This window comes from Nuphar pumila, chromosome 6, assembly GCF_984573655.1.
Source record: "Nuphar pumila chromosome 6, dmNupPumi1.hap1.1, whole genome shotgun sequence".
Taxonomy (NCBI): domain Eukaryota; kingdom Viridiplantae; phylum Streptophyta; class Magnoliopsida; order Nymphaeales; family Nymphaeaceae; genus Nuphar; species Nuphar pumila.
Genome location: NC_143254.1, coordinates 72,356,605 through 72,377,942, shown reverse-complemented (window position 1 = coordinate 72,377,942; position 21,338 = coordinate 72,356,605). Strand labels below are relative to the sequence as shown.

General features: G+C 35.4%; 1 protein-coding gene across 1 annotated transcript; it reads right to left on the bottom strand.

Annotated features, from left to right (window-relative positions):
- Nucleotides 1–17,365: 17,365 nt before the first annotated feature.
- LOC149834921 (cholesterol 22-monohydroxylase CYP90B52-like) lies at nucleotides 17,366–21,020 on the bottom strand. Its single transcript, XM_090011605.1, has 8 exons — nucleotides 20,537–21,020; nucleotides 20,119–20,443; nucleotides 19,870–20,022; nucleotides 19,538–19,789; nucleotides 18,775–18,867; nucleotides 18,509–18,587; nucleotides 18,293–18,408; nucleotides 17,366–17,695 (listed from the first exon to the last, which is right to left on the bottom strand). The coding sequence occupies exons 1-8, from the start codon at nucleotides 20,752–20,754 to the stop codon at nucleotides 17,465–17,467; spliced, it is 1,467 nt and encodes a 488-aa protein (XP_089867731.1). The 5' UTR covers nucleotides 20,755–21,020; the 3' UTR covers nucleotides 17,366–17,464.
- Nucleotides 21,021–21,338: the final 318 nt, after the last annotated feature.

Below are 21,338 nucleotides of genomic sequence, written 5' to 3'. Positions count from 1 at the left end.
CAAATTTCTCAAATTTTTAGAGTCCTAGTCGGATCAACACTCTATCTTTTTACTTTTTAAACCTTTTTCAAAATTCTATTTTAGTTTTAAATCCGAGGTAGTCTTACCCCTTGTCCATTTCTGTCATTTTGGACAAAATCTTAGAGCCCAATCGGATCAAGACTTTTTTTCAGAGTCCCTGTCGGATCAAGACTTTACATTTTACTGCTATTTCTACTTGTTTTTTAGAAAACCTTTCAAAATATTTTGTTTTGGCCCAAAATTTCAGAGTTTCAGTCGGATTAGGACTCTTCTTTAGAGTTTTAGTCGGATTAGGCATCTATCTTTCGTTGTTGTTTTCACCTATTTTTGAGAAAATCTTCTAAAATCTTTCGAAAGAAGTCAAAAACTCATAGTTTTAGTTAAATCAGGACTCTATCCAAAGAGTCCCAGTTGGATCAAGACTCTGACCCTGACTTCAATTTTGAGAGAATCTTTTAAAATCTCTTTATTTATTTTGTCAGAACCCAAATTTCAAAATTATTATAATTTTATCACAGAGTTTCAAAATTTCAGGACTCTGTCCCAGAGTCCTAATCGAATTAGGACTCTATCCTGATTTCATTTTCTTATTTCATTCCTACTTGTTTTCAAAAGTCCTTTAAAAATCACATCATTTACTTCCTGGAAAATAAAAAAATCTCAGATTTTAGTCGAATTAGGACTTTTCTTCAGAGTACTAATTAGATCAGGACTCTGAACCTGACTTCAATTTCTATTTTATTCTCACCTGTTTTCTAAAATCCTCTCACTTGTTTTTTAGAAGACATACAATTTTAAGAGTTTTAGTCAAATTAGGACTCTGTCCCAGAGTCCCAGTTGGATCAGGAATCTAATTCTGATTTCAGTTTTTCATCTTATTCTCACCTATTTTACGAAAAGCTTTTAAAACTTTTTTGTTTGTTAAAAATTCTAAGAGTTTTAGTCAATTTAGGACTCTATCCCTAGAGTCCCAGTTGGATCAGAACTCTATTCTGATTTCACTTTTTATTGCTATTTTCACTGGTTTTTTAAGATTCTTTCATCTGTTTTCCAAAAATGTCAAAAAATTTAGAGTTTCAGTCCGATCAGGAATCTGTCTCAGAGTCCTAATCCGATCAGGACTCTATCATGATTATTGTTTTTATCTCCATTTTCATTTTCTCTGCTTGTTTTCCAAAAATTAGTCCATTTTACAGAGTTCTAGTTGATTCAGGACTCTATTTCAGAGTTTCGGTTGAGTTAGGATTTTAACCTTGGCTGCATTTTCCAACTTATTTTCACCAGTTTTGATAAAATCTTTCAAAAACTACTTAATTCGGCTTTCAAAAACCTAAATTTTAAAGTTTCAGTTGGTTTAAGACTCTGGTCTAGAGTTTCAGTTCGCTTAGGACTCTATTTTCAAAACCTCTGATTTTCATTCGGTGATTTTAATTCTGTTTTAAAACCATTTCTAATATGTATTCCAACTTTTTCAAAAACCTGGTGTGGGGCCCACTCAGTTGGCGCCACATCTGGAGGAGTTCTGATCCATTCAGAACTTTGATGGACTCAAAACCTCCAATTTCAAATCCAACCTCATTCTAAACCCCTTTTTGAAAACCTGTATTTTCAAATTTTAAAATCATTTTTGAAAAATCAAGTAGGGCCCACTCTGGGTGGCACCACATCTGAAAGAGTTAGGGTTAGCATAGGGTTAGTCAGTGTCCTTGTTAGGTTAGGAGCTTAGAAGAGTCCGAACTTGATTTTAAAAGTTATATTTTTTTACTTTAGATTTTAACCTTGATTTTAAAGTTTTAAAAATTAGGGTTTTGAAAAAGCCAAGTGGCGCCACATGTGGGGTCTCCTAAGTCATCTAGAACTTCATTAGGTTAATTAGGATAGTTAGCTAGAGTTAGTTTAGGTTGAGTTTTCACCAAAATCGCCCCTCCCATGTAGTCATTTTAGGAAAGCTTTGATTAACCTAAAATTCTTTCTAAATTAGGTTTTTAAAAAAAAAACTATAAAACGGGGCAAAAGGGGGGTGTCGACCCCTAGGCTTTTCTCTCCCTTTCTTGCTTTCTCTCTCTCTTCTCCAGTAGATCTCCCTCCTCCATTGTGGCGACAACCTCCAAGGTGGGTCTTCTATATTTTATTTCATTATTTTCATTAAAGTTTTATGCTTATTTCCCCGGATTTCATCATTGTCGCCCATTATTATGAGATTCAAGCTTCTCTTCCGTTCAAGAATCATAAAAACGATTCAAGAAAGTGATCTAAGGTTGTGTATGGATGTTTTTCATGATTTCAATCTGTTGAAATCATTAGAAATATCATTTTTTATTTTTAAGCCATATAAAAGATGAGATTCTCCCATTTAATGGGTTGAATCCCTCTTTTCAAAGGCTAAATCAAATCCAACCGTGTATTCCTTGAATTTTTTTTATTTTCTTATCATATTAATATTTATTTTACTTATTCAAGCCTCAAATCCAATTTCGTTATGTTATTTACATATTTTTTTCATTATTTTTCATATTTAGATTAGGGTTTTTAATGTTTTATCGAATATCCATGTGTTTCAATCCTGGGCATGCAGAAATCATGTTTAAGTTTTCGTCAAAAAAATACGATTATTTTAGGGTTGGTTGACGGGTTTGTCAGTGGTTTTTTGTAAAAAAAATGGATTATTTTGGGTTTTGAAACCCTGTCAAAAAAATATAGAACCGAACCTTATTTTTTAAACCATGAAATCTCTATGGAGATTCGGTGCTAACTTGCAGAGGCAATATCTCCCTCATTCGAGATCTGATCGATGATCTGTAAGTTTTAGTGTCTTCATCTTGATGTCTAATATTTAGTGTAAGTTTTTAATATTTTGATGTATTTGTCTGCTATTTTTCCTCTGTCATAAATTATAATTGGTTTCTCAAAGCTTGTTATACCTTGTTTAAACCCTAGGTCGACTTGTGTCGATCATATCTCTCTAACCGAAGATTCGATCGATGATCCGTAAAAGGGAAAATTTTAATCTATATGTCTTCTATTCACTGCTAAAACTTTATAATTTTTTAAAATAGTTTGCTATATTTCCCCATGCCTAAAATCGGATGCATGTATTTCAACTTGTTATATATTCGATATAATTGATCATATATTGCCGGAACGATATCTCCCTAACCGGAGATGATTTTTCTGATCTGTAAAAAGGGGAATCTTTATTTTTCTGTCTAGTACCTCTCTATAAAATTTTATGAATTTATATGGTGATTTGATTCCTGATTCGGGTTTGATATTGTGACAGGTATGTGTTCGTGGGCAAAATTGCATATTTTAGTGTTTTATTTAATTTTCATGTTAAAATAATGTCAAAATATATTTTTTTAATACAATTTAATTTTAGGGTTATCATAGGTGTCCATGTCAATTTTTGTTAATTTTTGAGTTCATTTGATATGTTATTTGATTAAATCATGAAAACAGGGTGCCCGGGGGGAGTCTTGATTCGAGTAAAACAATATTAAAAATTAGTTTTTTGTGATTTTTTGATCTTTTCTGCATGTTTTTCATATTTTTAGGGTTTGATCATGTTTATAACCATGTTAGGGTAATTCACACCCGATTTGGTGTTTATTTGAATCTATTTGAGCCCTAAATCCAAATTTTTACAATAATATTTTCTGAAAACCCTGATTTAAAGACCATAGTTTTGTTTTCGGGGGTATTTTTGTTATTTTTCTCTAAAATTTGAATTTCAAAGTTGTTTTTTTTCTTCAATTTTACATCATATTTTATTATGTTTAACTCAGAGAAACATGGAAAAAGGCTTATATCCGGATAAATCTAGTAATTTCTAAATATTACTGGGTAAATCCAGAAAAAGCCAACATACTAACAAGCTTTCTAGTTTTACAAGGATATTCAAGACTATATTTTTTTTTATTTTCTTTATTTCAATTCAACTAGTGATATAGATTAAATGTAAAATTTAAATAAGAATTTACTTTTCCTGCTTAGCTTAGGATGCATTGCATATAGTTTATTCTTTTATAATATGATTCATGTGATGGATGATGATTCATGCATATTCAAACTCACCATGGTCTGCATGAATGGCACGTGCACTAGCTTCTAAAGAGTTGATAAACTCGATTGAGTTCGTATTTATGGTCATAGTTAGAATATGAACAAAATCCAGATTTACCATCTTTTTTTAAGCCACAATCAACCTACACTCTTAGGCTATTTTAAAAAACTATTACATATTTCAAAGTTTTCTAAATATTTTCTCATTTTAGAATTAAACGGATTATATTCAATCCATATTTGTGGCCATAGTCAAGGATATGAGGAAAATCTATTTTATTGAAATTCTATAAGGCACATAAACTTCCTTTTTCAAAGAATTTTCTCAAAAGTTCTTCAAAAAACTTTTTCTTCAAAATTGCATTCATTCATCTAAGTTAAATTGCATCATGAAAGGATTTTCATAGGGCCACACGCCCATCCCTTTTGATATATTTTCCAAATTCATCTTAGAAAAATTAATTTTCTCAAAGTTATTTGAATTTTCTCAGAAATTGATTTTCACAACACATCAAGATTTCTTCAAAAATCAATTTTCTTTTATTCAGAAATGTTCTCTCAACATGGTTAACGAATCTAGAGTTTCAACCCGATCAGGTCTCTATCTCAGAGTCCTAATCCGATCAGGACTCTATTCTGATTATTGTTTTTATCTTCATTTTCATTTTCTCTGCTTGTTTTTCAAAAATTAGTCCATTTTACAGAGTTCCAGTTGATTCAGGACTCTATTTTAGAGTTTCGGCTGAGTTAGGATTTTAACCCTGACTGCATTTTCCAACTTATTTTCACCAGTTTTGATAAAAAATTCTTTATTCGCCTTTCAAAAATCTAAATTTTAGAGTTTCAGTTGGTTTAGGACTCTGGTCTAGAGTTTCAGTTCGCTTAGGACTCTATTTTCAAAACCTCTGATTTTCATTCGGTAATTTTAATTTTGTTTTGAAACCATTTCTAATATGTATTCCAACTTTTTCAAAAACCTGGTGTGGGGCCCACTCAGTTGGCGCCACATCTGGAGGAGTCCTGATCCATTTAGAACTCTGATGGACTCAAAACCTCCAATTTTAAAACCAACCTCATTCTAAACCCCTTTTTGAAAACTTGTATTTTCAAATTTTAAAATCAATTTTGAAAAATCAAGTGGGGCCCACTCTGGGTGGCACCACATCTAAAAGAGTTAGGGTTAGCTTAGGGTTAGTTAGTGTCCTAGTTAGGTTAGGAGCTTAGAAGAGTCCGAACTTGATTTTAAAAGTTACATTTTTTTACTTTAGATTTTAACCTTGATTTTAAAGTTTTAAAAATTAGGGTTTTGAAAAGCCAAGTGGCGCCACATGTGGGGTCTCCTAAGTCATCTAGAACTTCATTAGGTTAATTAGGATAATTAGATAAAGTTGGTTTAGGTTAAGAGTCTTCACCAAAATCGCCCCTCCCATGTAGTCATTTTAGGAAAGTTTTGATTAACCTAAAATTCTTTCTAAATTAGGTTTTTCAAAAAAAACTATAAAAAGGGGCAAAAGGGGGGTGTCGACCCCTAGGCTTTTCTCTCCCTTTCTTGCTTTCTCTCTCTCTTCTCCAGCAGATCTCCCTCCTCCATTGTTGCAAAAACCTCCAAGGTGGGTCTTCTATATTTTATTTCATTATTTTCATTAAAGTTTTATGCTTATTTCCCTGGATTTTATCATTGTCGCCCATTGATTATGAGATTCAAGCTTCTCTTCCGTTCAAGAATCATAAAAACGATTCAAGAAAGAGATCTAAGGCTGTGTATGGACGTTTTTTATGATTTCAATCCATTGAAATCGTTAGAAATATCATTTTTTATATTTAAGCCATATAAAAGATGAGTTTCACCCGTTTAATGGGTCAAATCCCTCTTTTCAAAGGCTAAATCAAATCCAACTGTGTATTTCCTAATTTTTTTTATTTTCTTATTGTTCTAATATTTATTTTAGTTATTCAAGCCTCAAATCTAATTTCGTTGTGTTATTTACATATTTTTTCATTACTTTTCATATTTAGATTAGGATTTTTAATGTTGTATCGAATATCCATATGTTTTAATCCTAGGCATACAAAAATCATGTTATTTCATGTTTAAGTTTTCATAAACAAAATATGATTTTTTTAGGGTTGGTTCACGGATTTGTCAGTGATTTCTTGTAAAAAAATTGGATTATTTTGGGTTCTGTAACGCTATAAAAAAAATAGAGAACCAAACATTATTTTTTAAATCATGAAATCGCTATGGGGATTCAGGGATAAGTTGCAGAGGCAATATCTGCCTCATTCGAGATCTGATTGATGATCCATAAGTTTTTATGGTTTTGTATTGATGTCTAGTATTTACTGTATTTTGTTAATATTTTTATGCATCTATCTCTATTTTTCCTCTATCATAAAGTATATTCAGTTTCTCAGAGCTTGTTATACCTTGTTTAAACCCTAGGTCAACTTGTGTCGATCATATCTCCTTAACCGAAGATTCGATCGATGATTCGTAAAAGAGAAAATCTTACTCTATATGTCTGCTATTTACTGCTAAAATTTTATAATTTTTTAATGTAGTTTGCTATATTTCCCTGTGCCTAAAACCGGATGCATGTATTTCAACTCGTTATATATTTGTTATAATTGATCATATATTGCCGGAACGATATCCCCCTAATCGGAGATGATTTTTCTGATCTGTAAATAGGGAAATCTCTGTTTTTCTGTTTAATACCTCTCTGTAAAATTTTATGAATTTCTATGGTGATTTGATTTCTGATTTAGGTCTGACATTGTGACAGGTACGTGCTCACAAGCAAAATTGTATATTTTAGTGTTTTATTTAATTTTTATGTTAAAATAATGCCAAAATATATGTTTTTAATGTAATCTAATTTTAGGGTTATCATAGGTGTTTATGTCAATTTTTGTTAATTTTTTAGTTCATTTGATATGTTATTTGATTAAATCATGAAAACAGGGTGCCCGCAGAGTCTTGATTCGAGTAAAACACTATTAAAATTTATTTATTTTTGTGATATTTCAAATTTTTATGCATGTTTTTCATATTTTTAGGGTTTTATCATGTTTATTACCATGTTAGGGTGCTTCACACCCGATTTGGTGTTTATTTGAATCCATTTGAGTCCTAAATCCAATTTTTTACAAAAATCTTTTCTGAAAATCCTGATTTCAAGGCCATAGTCTTGTTTTCAGGGGTATTTTCATCATTTTTCTCTAAAATCTGAATTTCAAAGTTGTTTATTTTTATTATTTCTTTAATTTTATATCATATTTTATTATTTTTATCTCAGAAAAACATGGGAAAAGGCTTATATCTGGATAAATCTAGTAATTTCTAGATATTACTAGATAAATCCAGAAAAACCAACATATTTTCACTGACAAGCTTTTTAGTTTTGAAAGGATATTCAAGATTGTATTTCTTTTTATTTTTTTTATTTAAATTCAACTAGTGATGTAAATTAAATATAAATTTGAAATAAGAATTTACTTTTTCTGCTTAGCTTAGGATGCATTGCATATAGTTTATTCTTTTATAATATGATTCGTGTGATGGATGATGATTCATGCATATTCAAACTCACCATGGTCTACATGAATGGCACGTGCACTAGCTTCTAAGGAGTTGATAAACTCGATTGAGTTCGTATTTATGGACATAGAATACGAACAAAATTCAGATTTATCTTCTTTTAAGCCACCATCAGCCTACACTCTTAGGCTATTTTAAAAAACCATTGCATATTTTAAAGTTTTCTAAATATTTTCCTCTTTTAGAATTAAACAGATTAGATTCAATCTATATCTATGGCCATAGTCAGGAATATGAGGAAAATCTATTTTATTAAAATTCTATAAGGCACATAAAATTTTTTTCAAACAATTTTCTCAAAAGTTCTTTAAATAATATTTTCTTCAAAATTGCATTCATTCATCTAAGTTAGATTGCATCATGAAAGGATTTTCATAGGGCCACACACCCATCCCTTTTGATATATTTTCCAAATTCATCTCAGAAAAATCAATTTTCTCAAAGTTATTTGAATTTTTTCAGAAATCGATTTTCACAACACATCAAGATTTCTTCAGAAATCACTACAAGAAAAATGTCAAGTAGCGACAGACGCTATTCATCGCCAATTCTATTGCTAACGTGTTTAGCGATAGAATAGCGACGGATAGCGTCCATCGCATGATCTTAGTCGCTAAATTTTGATAAAATTTATTTGTCGCCAATCTGTCGCTAATTAGTGACGGATTTGCAATGAATTATTTTTGTCACAAATCTGTCACTAATTAGCGACAAATTTGTGACGAAGTATATCCGGATAAATTCTGTCGCTAACTTTTGGTCGGCAAGTTAGCGACGGATTTGCAATAGAATACAATATGTTGCAAACCATATCATCGCTGAATATTAGCGACGGATAATAGCTATCACTAATTCGTCACAAAATTAAAAAAAATAAAAAAAGATCCCTGAGGCGTGCGCCTCATACGCCTTGAGGCGCGCCTCAAGCCAAGGCATGCACACTCATACGCCTTGAGGCACGCCTTAAGCCAAGGCATGCGCCTCATGTGCCTTTCTCAAGGGCAATAGATGAAACAATGTGAAAATGCAAGGAATAGTGATGTGCTGGGAGTGCTACAAGTGCCGGGAAAACATATATAACAGAGTGCAGAGGGAGTGTAGCAGTGAGCATACAGGTGGTGACATAGAACCTCATGAGCTGCTATAAGGCTACAATGATAATAAGATTGAAATTAGCCCATCACCTTCACCATACAATGTAAACGTCTATTCATTTGTCTATGAATGAAACCTTTCAAGTGCTGCAGAAACGATAGTTGCTCAACTTATCAAATACGAATATGTCCCTTAACTTTCATTGATGCATCATTTTATGCTTATGGAGAAAAATACTAACCTTTATATGATGCTTCACATAAGCACAGAAGTTCAACAAGCTCCAAACAGTTTTGCTCCAATATGATGCGACAATATTTTTGTATGCAATTGAATTTCATACTTAAGAATGTAAATGGAATTCACTATTCAAAAGTTTATGCAAACTTGTTCAGTTTGTTTTTCCATAAAGATATAATAATACTCTTAACAAGGAATATGCATTTTAAGTGCTATGCCAAATGATACAAAGCCACCATTTGTGATCAAATCTTGGATATGCTCTCCTCTTAGCTCTGAAGGAGGGATTAGTGACCATGTGCAAAGGGGTGCTCTCTTTGAAGTTGAGGAGCATCTTATGTCAATTAGTTTCTGTAAGACAACTCAATGAGAAATAAGCTTATTTGTCTTAGTAATAATTTAGTATTTAATTTTCATGGTTAGACTGAGGATACCTGAAAAAAGGTTGTTGCAAAGATCACATCTGAATCATCCTTGAAATGCATGGGAAAAATTATTGCAGTCTTCTCTGGCTGAAAATGAAGTTAAAATTCTTGTAATATACTATTTGTGTGTGTTTAGGTTGGTAGGCTAGTATTTTCATAAAATTCTGTAAGACTAACCATATTTTCACATTCATAAAAATAAAATCTTCCATGGATTTTATGTGATTGAGTGTATTCTTTTGGGCACTAATGAGGTTTCTACATGGGTGAGTAAAAAACCATTAAATGTCTCATTAAAGTAATGTAATTTCCAGAAGTAGGGAAAAAATATGGGGGTTGCAAGTTTTAATATGAAGATAAAGTATGTTGATTGATGGTGAAGCTGATCTAGAAGGCTCAGTAGAACAAATGATGACATATTGGACCTCATGTTCAGCATGATGATAAGTTGGATAAAGTGTTGGATATTAAGGTGTACATCATCAGGAGATTAGTGCCAAAAACTTGTGAGGGTGTTGGGATATTGTGATGGAAACCAAATTGATAGATATTCTATCTGGCTTCAGATAGCAACATGTGAAATCCTGAAAAAACATGATAGACAATCAGAAACAATTGATGTTTTGCAAAAAAGCCAAACTTTATAAAAGATTAGGAAGAAAAGCTAAGGAAAAAATGGAAAACAATAAACTAGGCAGTGTGATGAAATATAGAGTTATTTTCATGACCAAACAACCAAGGAACTGAATTACCCACATGTCCACACAAACAAGTCCAACATAAAAAGCAACTAGACAAATTCAAAATCTTTACTCTTGGTGCAACCATGATCCACCCAACATCATCTAGACACATCAATAATATCTGAAATCCCCCTACATTGAAACATATGAATGAAGAGGACTAAAACATAATAACTTCCACAAAAAAGAAAACAATCAACCTCACAAAAATAAGGAAAATTCAAAACTCATGACGCAGGCACCATATGGTCGTACACCCCAAGTACCAGGACAATTGAAGCAGAGCCCACCGACTACATGTGATAAAACACATGAACTGTCAACAAAAAACACCAAAATCAGGAAGCAAAAAGAGGAAAACAATGGCTGCAATGCAGTAGCAAAATTGGAGTGAGGAGATCTTCACCACTCTTTGGTTCCACGCCCCCAGCACCTTGCTGCACATCACATCTGATATATAGAAATCAAATAAAATGTCATGCCCAAAGTATTCAATAAGGAGACTCAGATTCTCTACAGTTGCCAATTTCAGAACGAGATAATCAACAAAAATTTCAACCTACCAACCACGAGCCACAAAACCATTACCTAGCAGCTTGTTTACGAAGCCACAACAACCCCAATGACCACACATTTACCATTCAAACAGTAACAGAGAAAGTTTATAAGTTGATAGCCAATGCTTGCACTACCAAGCAATCCCAATAAGATGGTCCAAAATAATCCAAATAATATAGTCCAAATATGGGAAAGATGGGAGAATAAGATAACGATGACAAGAGGACGAACTATGCCACTTAAAAACATCTTACAAACACGCCTTCAAGTTGTGTTTCTTTGTCTCGGGTTGTTTGCAGAAAATACAAACTCCTGCAATAAATCCGAAGCATCGACCCCCTCATATATGTAGGGAAAAAGATTCAAGGGGAAAAGGAAAAAAAAGTTCCAGAGATGAGGCCAATAAAATACCAATGATAAGGAGAGGAGATGGTCATGTCAAAAATACAACTCCAAATTCCATGTCTTTCCGTATATTGGTTGTCACCCCTTCTAAGCATCAAAAGTCAAATTTCTTGACCCCTGCAACGAATCCTAAATATCAAAATCCAAACACCAGAAAAACCTTAAAATTTCTGGTTCAATCACTTTTGATTTGGAAATGAATGTGGGATATCTCAAGTTGTAGGCATATTTGCAGTATAAATCATAACATGAGAAACATCATGCAAGCAATCAAGCCTCTAAAACACAGATCTATTGAAATTTCAGTAGTTTGAAATTTCAGTATAAATCATAATATGAGAAACATCATGCAAGCAATCAAGCCTCTAAAACCCAATAATCAATACATGAATAACCATTAACCAAAGAGAAAAAAGAAAAACAGATTAAAAAAAACTTATGCATACACAGATATACCTTTACAAACAGGAAAGTGTGCAAAGAGAACCCGGAGGAACACAGGTATACCTTTACAAACAGGAAAGTTTGCAAAGAGAACCCGACGAGCGAGGAGGGGTCATCACCGTCATCGTCGTTGGAGATGATGCAGACGACGACGGAGTCGACCTGGGGAGGAGGGAGGCGAAGCGCTCTAAGCGTAACGAGAGAGAGACAGAGGGAGAGAGAATTTAGCGCCCTAATTTGGTAGCTTTAATAAAAAATTAGTGACAAAATTAACGAGGGAAATATTCCGCTACAAATCTGTCGCTAATTATCGACAGATTGGTGACAAAATATTTTCCACGCTAATTCCGTCGCTAAGTTGCTATAGTTTTTGTGACGAAAATTTTTTGTTGCCAATTTGTCGGTAATTAGCGATGGATTTGCGACAGACTTTGTTCCGTCGCTAATTTCAAAAATATTTCAAAGATTGGCGACAGATAATGTTCTCTCACTAATTTAGTCACTAATTTGCGATGAAAAAAATCCATTGCAAATGTCCGTCGCTAATCAGGGTTTTTCTTATAGTGAATGTTCTCTCAACATGGTTCACAATTTTCAAAGTATTTCTTTCTTAAGTATTTTCCAAAATTTATAGCAAACATTATGCTTTCAAATCTGCATTTTCAAAAAGTCATAGCACATGTCTGATTCTTTGTGCATTTAGGAATAGAACATCAATTTAGACAAGTTGAGCAAAGTACATGATTGATCCTTGGTTCGATTACCTCTGGTTATGGTGCCAGGAATGGTTGAACCTCATACTGACAGGCGAGTCCTATTCTTTGAAATTATCCTGCATTTTAAAATGGGGGCGAGTTATTTTCAAAATCTTTTTCAAAGGTCAGTTTGACTTGCAAAAGTAAAATTTTGCAATGTTAACACTAACCCAAACCCGAGCTACATTGAGTTAAGTTTAGGTTGGCCTAGGTGAGTTTAACCTATACCCGACCCAAACCCAATCCATTTTATAAAGTTGAGGGTAATTTGGTTCTTTATTACAAATAACAGTGCTTTAGATGGCCTTTTTATCTAATGCGCCAAAGACACCATTAATGTTTAAAAGTTCTTTCAAGATTCAGTTTTCAAACTACTTCTTTATCTTGCAGATTAACTTCTAAATTGTGTCATCCCCAGAATTGACTTTTATAAAAGTTCATCCACAATATGGAGCACCAAACTTGACTAAGATCTAAGTCAAATCTGGTTATGATCTATCAAAAGTAGATCTTTGGTGAGTTTTTTTTTTAAACTTCCAGATTTGGCTGGAGTTTTTTTGAATTGGTAGTTGGCCTTGCCAATTTTCATCGAACAATGAATCAACCCAGATTTAACCACAATTGTATATACTTCATCATGTTTTAAAACCAAGAAAAGTTTTTCGACATACTCTCAGGTTTCATAGGGATGTCATCAGGCTATGTTTGCGAAAGAACGGGACATCTAGGTGAATCCAAACCTAAGCCCCTTCAAGATAATGGTTCATCTGGACTTAAGATTGGATTCAAACATCAACCAATTTGGGATTTGGATCCTTATTGATCCAACTTGATGTAATAAGGCCAGTTAAAAGAAAAATCAATGCCATTCAGGTTAGATCAGTCATTTCTTTTATTTTTATTATTTTCATTTAGGAAAAAGTGGCCCTAAAGGGGTTTGGCATAGTGGGATGGGACCTAAGCCGCTAGGCAGGTGGTCTAGGTTCAATTCCTATGGGCATCACCCCTTGCGCAAGCAAGAGCATGGTGACTCACTTGAGCAGCTAGGATAGCGAAAGGCAGAGCCCAGTCCTGCCTCGGAAGCTGGGTCGGACCCGACCCGGATTTGAAACCCGGTAGGGTTTTCAATGGGGGGTTCTTTTTTAAGAAATGCATAGCTCCTCTGTGTAATGCAGGACCTGAGCCCCCTTCGTTGGAGGCCCTGCTCGACCTCGGTGGAACCTCACCCCCCAGGTACTCTCTCTCTCTCTTCTAATCTCCCTCATCGACGCCATCACCCCCACAGGCCCTGCCCTGCCCTAATACACCACGCTTCTCTCTGCTACACCACCCGGTAGAGACTCAAAGTGTTTGTTTAAATGCCTTTGAGAGACGTGGTTACATGGTGTGCCATAGGTCATGGCAAGTTAGGGGTGTGTATTGGGCAACATAAACTTTTGATTCTGCAAATGTCTTATGATTTGTTACTGACATGAGAGAGAGAGAGAGAGAGAGAGAGAGAAAGAGAGAGAGAGAGAGAGAGAGAGAGAGAGAGAGAGAGAGAGAGAGAGAGCTTAGTAATAATTGTCAGCCACTAATCAATTACAAGGTTGTTATATGCCACACTATATATTGTGCATTGTGAGATTTTTTAGTGTATGAAGTAAAAACTGGTTGTTTTTCTAGAAATTTATTGTCTAATATCTTTGATTTAACGACCACAATATTACATTTTGATTTTGTAAACTACCCACTGCCATTTTTCTGTTCAAGTGGTGCTTTCTTGATTTCTTTGAACAGGAAGATATACTAATTCTCTAAAATAAATAATCTTGAATATTTTTTTCTGGACATTACAATATCTTAATGGTCCACCTCTAACCCTAGTCTTTCTAGTAATTGATTGGCTTTTCATTATTGATGTGAATTTGTCCATCTAGTTTTGGTTTGATTTGTAGTTTAAAATTATAGTTTTTTTCCCTCTTAAACTAGTGCTTTATGTGACAAATATCCTAGCTGTGATATTTCATTGACATTACCATTGTCATTCATTTATTGTACTTGTTACAAAAGTGTTTATTTGATCAATGCGAACATTTTCCATGCAATGAATCAAAATCTTATAATTTGTTACTGACATGAGAGAGAAAGAGATGAATAGAATTCAAACTAGCATACTCTTCCAAGTTTTTAAGTGCAGCCAAATGCTATCACTTTTTTCTATAAATTTGTAAAGCAAGCATGATTTCTTTCTCAAGAATAATTCAAAAAAAAGGTAGAAAAGCTTTTATGTTTCTGCATGCCTAACACTTATAATTGTTGCATGAAAATTTTCTTAAATGTCATAAAATGGCATACACTTACTAATTGCTCACGTAGTATCTTATTTATTTGTAGAATTTGAAATGGAAAGAGGACAATCTTTGAGCACTAAGAAAAGAAAAAACTTGTTATCATTTTTTTCGAAGTTAGACAACTCTTTAGATGGAGAAGTCAACGAAACTCCAAGTCCTACTCCAACCATTCCTACTATGAAAAAACTTGTTATGCTTTTTTATGTTGCGGGTAACCGTTGGGGTCCATTTTAGTTGGTAGTTTTGTATTTTGATTTATTTTATCATAAATAAAATTTATGCATTGTTATGAACTTCAAACTATCGCACCAGTGTTATATATTGCCATTAGATAATGTTTAAGAACATTCCGTTGAGGTTGAGAAAGACTGCAGCAGATAGTTTGATTTGTCCATATGAAATAGATTTTTATTAATAATTGTAGCCATTTTTTATTTTATCTCAAAAATTTTTTTCCGGGGGCGCTTCCCCCGAACCCCCAACTATCACACAAATTTTTTTCTTTGCTACACCCATATGTCCCCCCCCCCCACATGAATCCTAGCTACGCCCCTGAGGACAACCATTGTAAAGTATGGCAGACAGAACCAACATGGCTAGGTCTCTGATCCTAGGGGTGGTTTCTCCATATAAATAAAAAAGAGAGAGAAAAAAGTGAGGTTAAATCAATGTTAGAACCAGAACTAACATATGATTGAGCTGATCTATAAGGTCAAAATCGCCATGTATGATTGAGCTGATCTATAAGACCCAAATGATCAGATCCATATCCAACCTATTCAACCATTTCATGTTGAAGTCTAATCCATGCTATCGGAGTTAAGCAATAACTAACGATGATCACAAAATGAATAAAAGTAAGCACTTTATGTCATTCATAATAACCGAATTTAATATTTTATCACCACAAAAAGCCAAACAACTTGATTTTTCCGCTTTTTTAGATTAACTCTTATATTGCCAATGTGACCTGTCCGTAAGGACAGGTTGTTTTCTAGTAACAATAATGGGGCATATTCACTAAAATGAGCGATTTGGGCAAATGGAATTGAGGGCAGTTACGGTCATATTGTATATAACCGATTGTTTCCCCACTGAAAATATCACTTGAGAGAAGTGGGATATGGGAGAGTGGGGCTCATGCACTAGTTCAGCTCCACTCATCACCCATCTGCATACCCCTCTTAAATCTTATAATGCAAGTTATTTTGATCAAATCTGACCTTATAAATAGATCTAGCATGGTTGCTTTAATAAGAATTTTTCCATGGATTTTTTGTTTTTTTATGAAAAATATGATTTTATAAATCACAAAAATTTGTGTTTTGTCAGTCGTTGATTTTTTAATAGCCGAAAAATCCTGAACATAAGTTGGATTTGGGCAATTTAAATGCTTATCTTCATTAAATGAATGATGTAGATCACATTTATGGAGTCAGATTTGATAAAAATAACTTGCATCAATGAAATCCCAAGGAGAGGTATGAAGATAGGGATGACATAGGGGATGAATAAAACTGATTTGCTCATGCACAACTCCTTTAAGCCACATGATCTGAAAAAACATCATATATACAATATATATGACGGCAACTGCTGTCAACTACATTAGATTATAATAAGATCTGTCGGATCCAGATCTTGAATAGCTCCAGCCTATCTTTCAAATCTGGATCCAGTTTCAGGTCAACATCGATCCGACCATACGTGACAGGTGGAACAAGGGAAAAGAGGAAATTGCCGAAGGAGAAGAACGGAGCCTCAAGAAGGTGGGCATACTTTCCACAGAAGAGAGAGGATGAGAAAGTAGAGTTGCAAACAGGTTGGATTCAGGAAGGGGCTTTTACAAATTTTAGCTGTCCCCGATCGGATCCTATTTGACTCCTTTAAAATCCTAACCGTTTGCATCCCTATGAGAAAGACTCTAATTTTGTTGTTGTTTATCCGTAGGGTAGAAAAAAGATAGGTGGTGGTCCTGTAAGAAGAGTTTTAGGCCCCCCATCGTAGATCTGCACATGAAGTTCATCCAAGACCAGAAATGATATCTTTATCTTCACTTGGAAAAAACCAAGCTACCACCTGTTTATCTTGCTCTGCCATACAAAAGTGGTTGCAAAGTCACCATCCAACTTCTTAATCAATCATCAAAGAGAGAGAGAGCCCTAAGGGGTTTGGCACAGTGACGGTGGATGGGGCTTGGCCACTAGACGCATGGTTGTCAGGATTTCATTCTCATGACTCAAATCTCTTGCATTAATGAGGGCAAGAGACAATCGTAAGTACGTCTGAAAATCTACAAAATGGGAATGGTGCTAAATGAAACATGCAAATGAATTTTCGGTGTTTTTCTTACTAAATTCCAACCACATAGATGTGTTCAGCATAATTGATTCATTAGAAATCAACACCTGGATCATGCATTTTGAATGAACAAAATTGTATTTGGAGCCTAAAAAAATTATGAAAATTGTAGGTCTGATTTTTAAACTTTATAAAAACCTATTCATGCATAGGAATCAAATGTTCTAAGAAGTGGTTCCTATAAAATCAAACATTTAGATCACATCTAAAAATTCACAATAACACTGAAAATCCATTAGTATGTTTCATTTAGAACCGTGCCCATTTTGTAGGATTTCATTTCCCTATGTCATTCATGGAAAAAAAATATGAGGAAGAGATCTAGGAACAACCGTTTCCCTTTTGATAATTTTATTATCTATGTAATTTTTCAGACTTTGCTTAGTAGGCACAACAGTTTCCTTTTTGATAATTGTATTATCTATGTTATTTTTCGGACTTTGATTGGTAGGCCTTTAGGGAATTCCACAAAAGGAAAGGCCAAAGCATGGTCTTGTTGGGCCAACTCCCACTTGTAGTTGAGCACCAGGTGATGGATGAAGACTGCCATCTCCAGCTTCGCTAGCTCCATTCCTGCACACAGCCTTGGACCACCTCCGAATGCCATCAAGTTCATCATCGTCTTTGCGCTACCACTACTGCTCGCCCCACCCTGCGGTTCACAAGACCAAAAGGTATAATAAAAGCACAATGAATAAAAAAGCAGCAGAAATTGCAGAAGCCAAAGTTTGAAGGGAAAAAATGGGGAGAGAATATTAGCTGCTCTCCATTGTATCATACTCTCTAGCAACACAGCTCTGAACTTTACGTAATCAATCTGACTCGTGTTCGATATGGTTCGCTTATTTGGAATCACAGTTCCGATCAATTGATCTCAATGTAGAAACCTGAATTTTTTAATTGCAAAAATTTTGATGCATTATAGACCATTTATTAACTGCAGATAAAAATTTGGGGGAAAAAGCTAAAACATTGGCGGTTTCTTATAAAAGGCAAAGAGTAAACATGATTTTCTCGCTAACATTGATGCACCTCCTCACGAGCTGGAGTAGCAACGTAACTTTTGCTCGCTAACATGATTTTCCTTTTTCTTTTCTTTTCTTTCCTTTTTTTTTTTTTTCGGGGGGAGTAGATTGTAGGTTGAAATTTTTGGTGCCAAGTACAGTGGAGTGTCAATTTGAAACGATAAAGTAGATAGCGGCGTTTCGTGATTAATGGGAAGGTGAGAACTGATACTCTGAATCCTCACCTCGCCGACCTGCCATCTCCATGGATTGAACTGTCGCGGGTTGTCATAAATGGAAGGGTCCAAGTGCACCGCTGCGAAGACCGGAAGAACTTTCCACCCCGATGGTACGTCGAACCCTTCAAAACCGAAATCACCATAGTAACCCACTTTCATCATCACATATATAGTACCGAAATCTACAAAGTCTTACTGAACATATTTGCACCTTGTGCTTACCTTTAAATCGAACGTCTTGGAGAGCTTTCCTGTGCACAAACCTAACGACGTTTCCGAGTCTAAGAGTCTCATTGATAACCTACCAAGAATTGCTCTCAATAAATTGCAAAGCTAGTTTTTAAGATATCACTGACACACACATACATAGAGACATATATATATATATATATATATATATATATATATATATATATATATATATATATATATAGAGAGAGAGAGAGAGAGAGAGAGAGAGAGAGAGAGAGAGAGAAGGGGTTACTTACACAATGTGTGAATTCCATGCGCTTATAGTCTTCCCAGTTGAGTTGTGGTTCAGCCCCCAGTTTCTTTAGCCTATGAATCTCAAGATGTTCCTCCTGCAAGTTGTGTTTTGTTTAGTTCTTTCTGACACGAAACAAAAACATATATTGTCATATTCGAATGAGGATACCAACAGTAGGTAGACGATAAAATTGCAAGGCATATTTGCAACGATAACGGGAAAAATAAAACCAGACCGCAATGAAAAACACACTCTCTGTCTGCTCTACAAAGTAAATCAGTTGGTACAGAGGCATATATCTTCGTATGAGGTTAAAGGGGTCTCTGAAGGAGAAACAGTACCAAGTTCACCACTGTGATATGATAATATACAGAAAAAGACATGAATCGGTGGACGGTATGTAGTTTGTCTGACTAAGTAGCAGTAAGCCCCCTTCAGCAAAAATGAGACTTTTACCGCTTGTTTTTTCGCGGAATCATGAATTGCGAGAGGTCGCATCTGCATGATGAGGTTGGACAAGGCAAAGGTTATGCCGTCACGACGCGACACAAACAAAACCAACAAGAAACTGACGAATAATCCGGTTTGTTCCAAGAAAACATAAAAAAAAAAAGAGAGAGGCTCAAATGGAGCGAAGTCTATGACCAGTGGAGTGCTCTATGATTAGTGCATAGATGGATGACAATATAGGTTGCCGCTAAAATCTGTTTTCCTACTACTTCAATGCAAGAAAGTTTATAAGAGGAACACCCAACCCAACTGACCCGTAATTGTTGCATTGCTTCCGGACATCCCTCCAAGAAGTAAATGGCCAGAGCAATTGCTATGGACGACGTCTCGTGGCCGGCGAAGAGCAAACTCAATATCAGGTCAAGGATTTGTTCGGACGAGAGACTGGATTGCCCCAAGACCCAGCCGAGCAGGTCCTCATCTTCCATCCCATGGCTCGAGCCCTTCATCCTCTCCATTCTCTCATCCATTTCGCGCTCCAGAATTCGAAGTATGTTCGATCTAGACTGTAGGGGAGGAAAACTTTCGCAAGTTAATTCCTTGAGTTACTTGGTGTAGAAAAGAAATGACAAGTTAATTTTTATACCTTTAGCGCTCTTCTGTATGCCGTTCCAGGAAGGTTGAGAGGAGCTGACACAACGCCTTTCATAAAAGTGATGTATTCCCTTTTCAACATCTCGGTTTCATCCCTCCCGGGATCCATGCTCAATATTTGCCTTGCCATCAGATTGAAAGTAAACTGTTGAATGAACACATGCATGGTTTTGACGATTTCTTCAGTCTCGCTCTAACAAAAGAAATTGAAATGAACGATATGCTCTGTTTCGGTTCGTACCCTTTTAGCTTCTTCGTGAGCAGAGAAGGAGTGATCCTCTTTCCACGAACTCAAGACTATCAAGGTGTGTCTCTCCATCTCCCGCAAAAACTGCCTTCTTAACCTTGCGCTATTCATGAAATTGACGGCGATCATCCTCATATCTCTGTGCATGTCTCCCACCAATGCCAACATCGACCATCTGCCCAATATGTCCGCTATGCTCTTGGGGTAGCTACACTCGAAAAGCCTGCCCTCGTTCTGCAATATGTATCGATTAAATTCAGCATCTGCCGAGACGATCGTCGGTTCTCCGAACAAATTCGATCTGTAAATCTTTCCATACCTACACACGTATAGAGGATACAAACAGACAAGTTTTAACCGATATCAAAGAAAAAAGAAACTTTGCCTCTCTCTCTCTCAACGCAATTGTTACCTCGATATATGTTGCTCCATGAACTCGCCCATTGAGGTAGCCAAATGGGGTTTCAGATATGCCAGTGTTTCTCCAAGAAATGGCCACCCATTCGTACCAGGAGGCAATCTTTGGGTTTTCTTTCTCCTCTTGTTGTCGAGGAACCGAACTATTGCAACTCCTAAGATCACGGTGAGAAGCAAAGATACGAGCGTCGCTTCAACAACCATCACCATCATGGGAAACAAGGGTTTATTCTCTTCTTTTCTGGAAGTTGAGTTTTCCCTCCCTGGCTCTCTCTAGTTTCTGCTCCCCTCCTTTAGGGCATGAGCCTTATGGTGTATACAGAATACACATGCATAGCATACCATGCAACATTGCATACATATATTAATATATACAGAGAGAGGGGGGGGGGGGGGGGGTGTTAAGTTCGACGCTATACCGTCGTCTCCCAATTGGGAAATATACCTGCACACTGCGGGAACTTGATACTCCCTTGTCTGCGTGGTTCAAGTTTGGACGCTAATTATAATTTCTTGCTGCCAAATAAGAAACGCATAGCTGGACACCGCTGGAATCGGAGATACTTTGGGTATCCCTCCCCCTCAACTACTCTCAGTCATCCATTTTTATCTTGCTAGCGTACAAACTGCTCCGCCTTTTTTAACCCCTCTCTCTGACCATGGGGGAGCCAACTCCACGGGAGTGGGGTCTGCTTTACTCTCAATATGTTCCAGGGAGGTTCAGGTGCAATGTGATTGCACACTTTTAGCATGCTACTGCACCTGATTACCACCCATTTTTTGAGAAACAGCCTGTC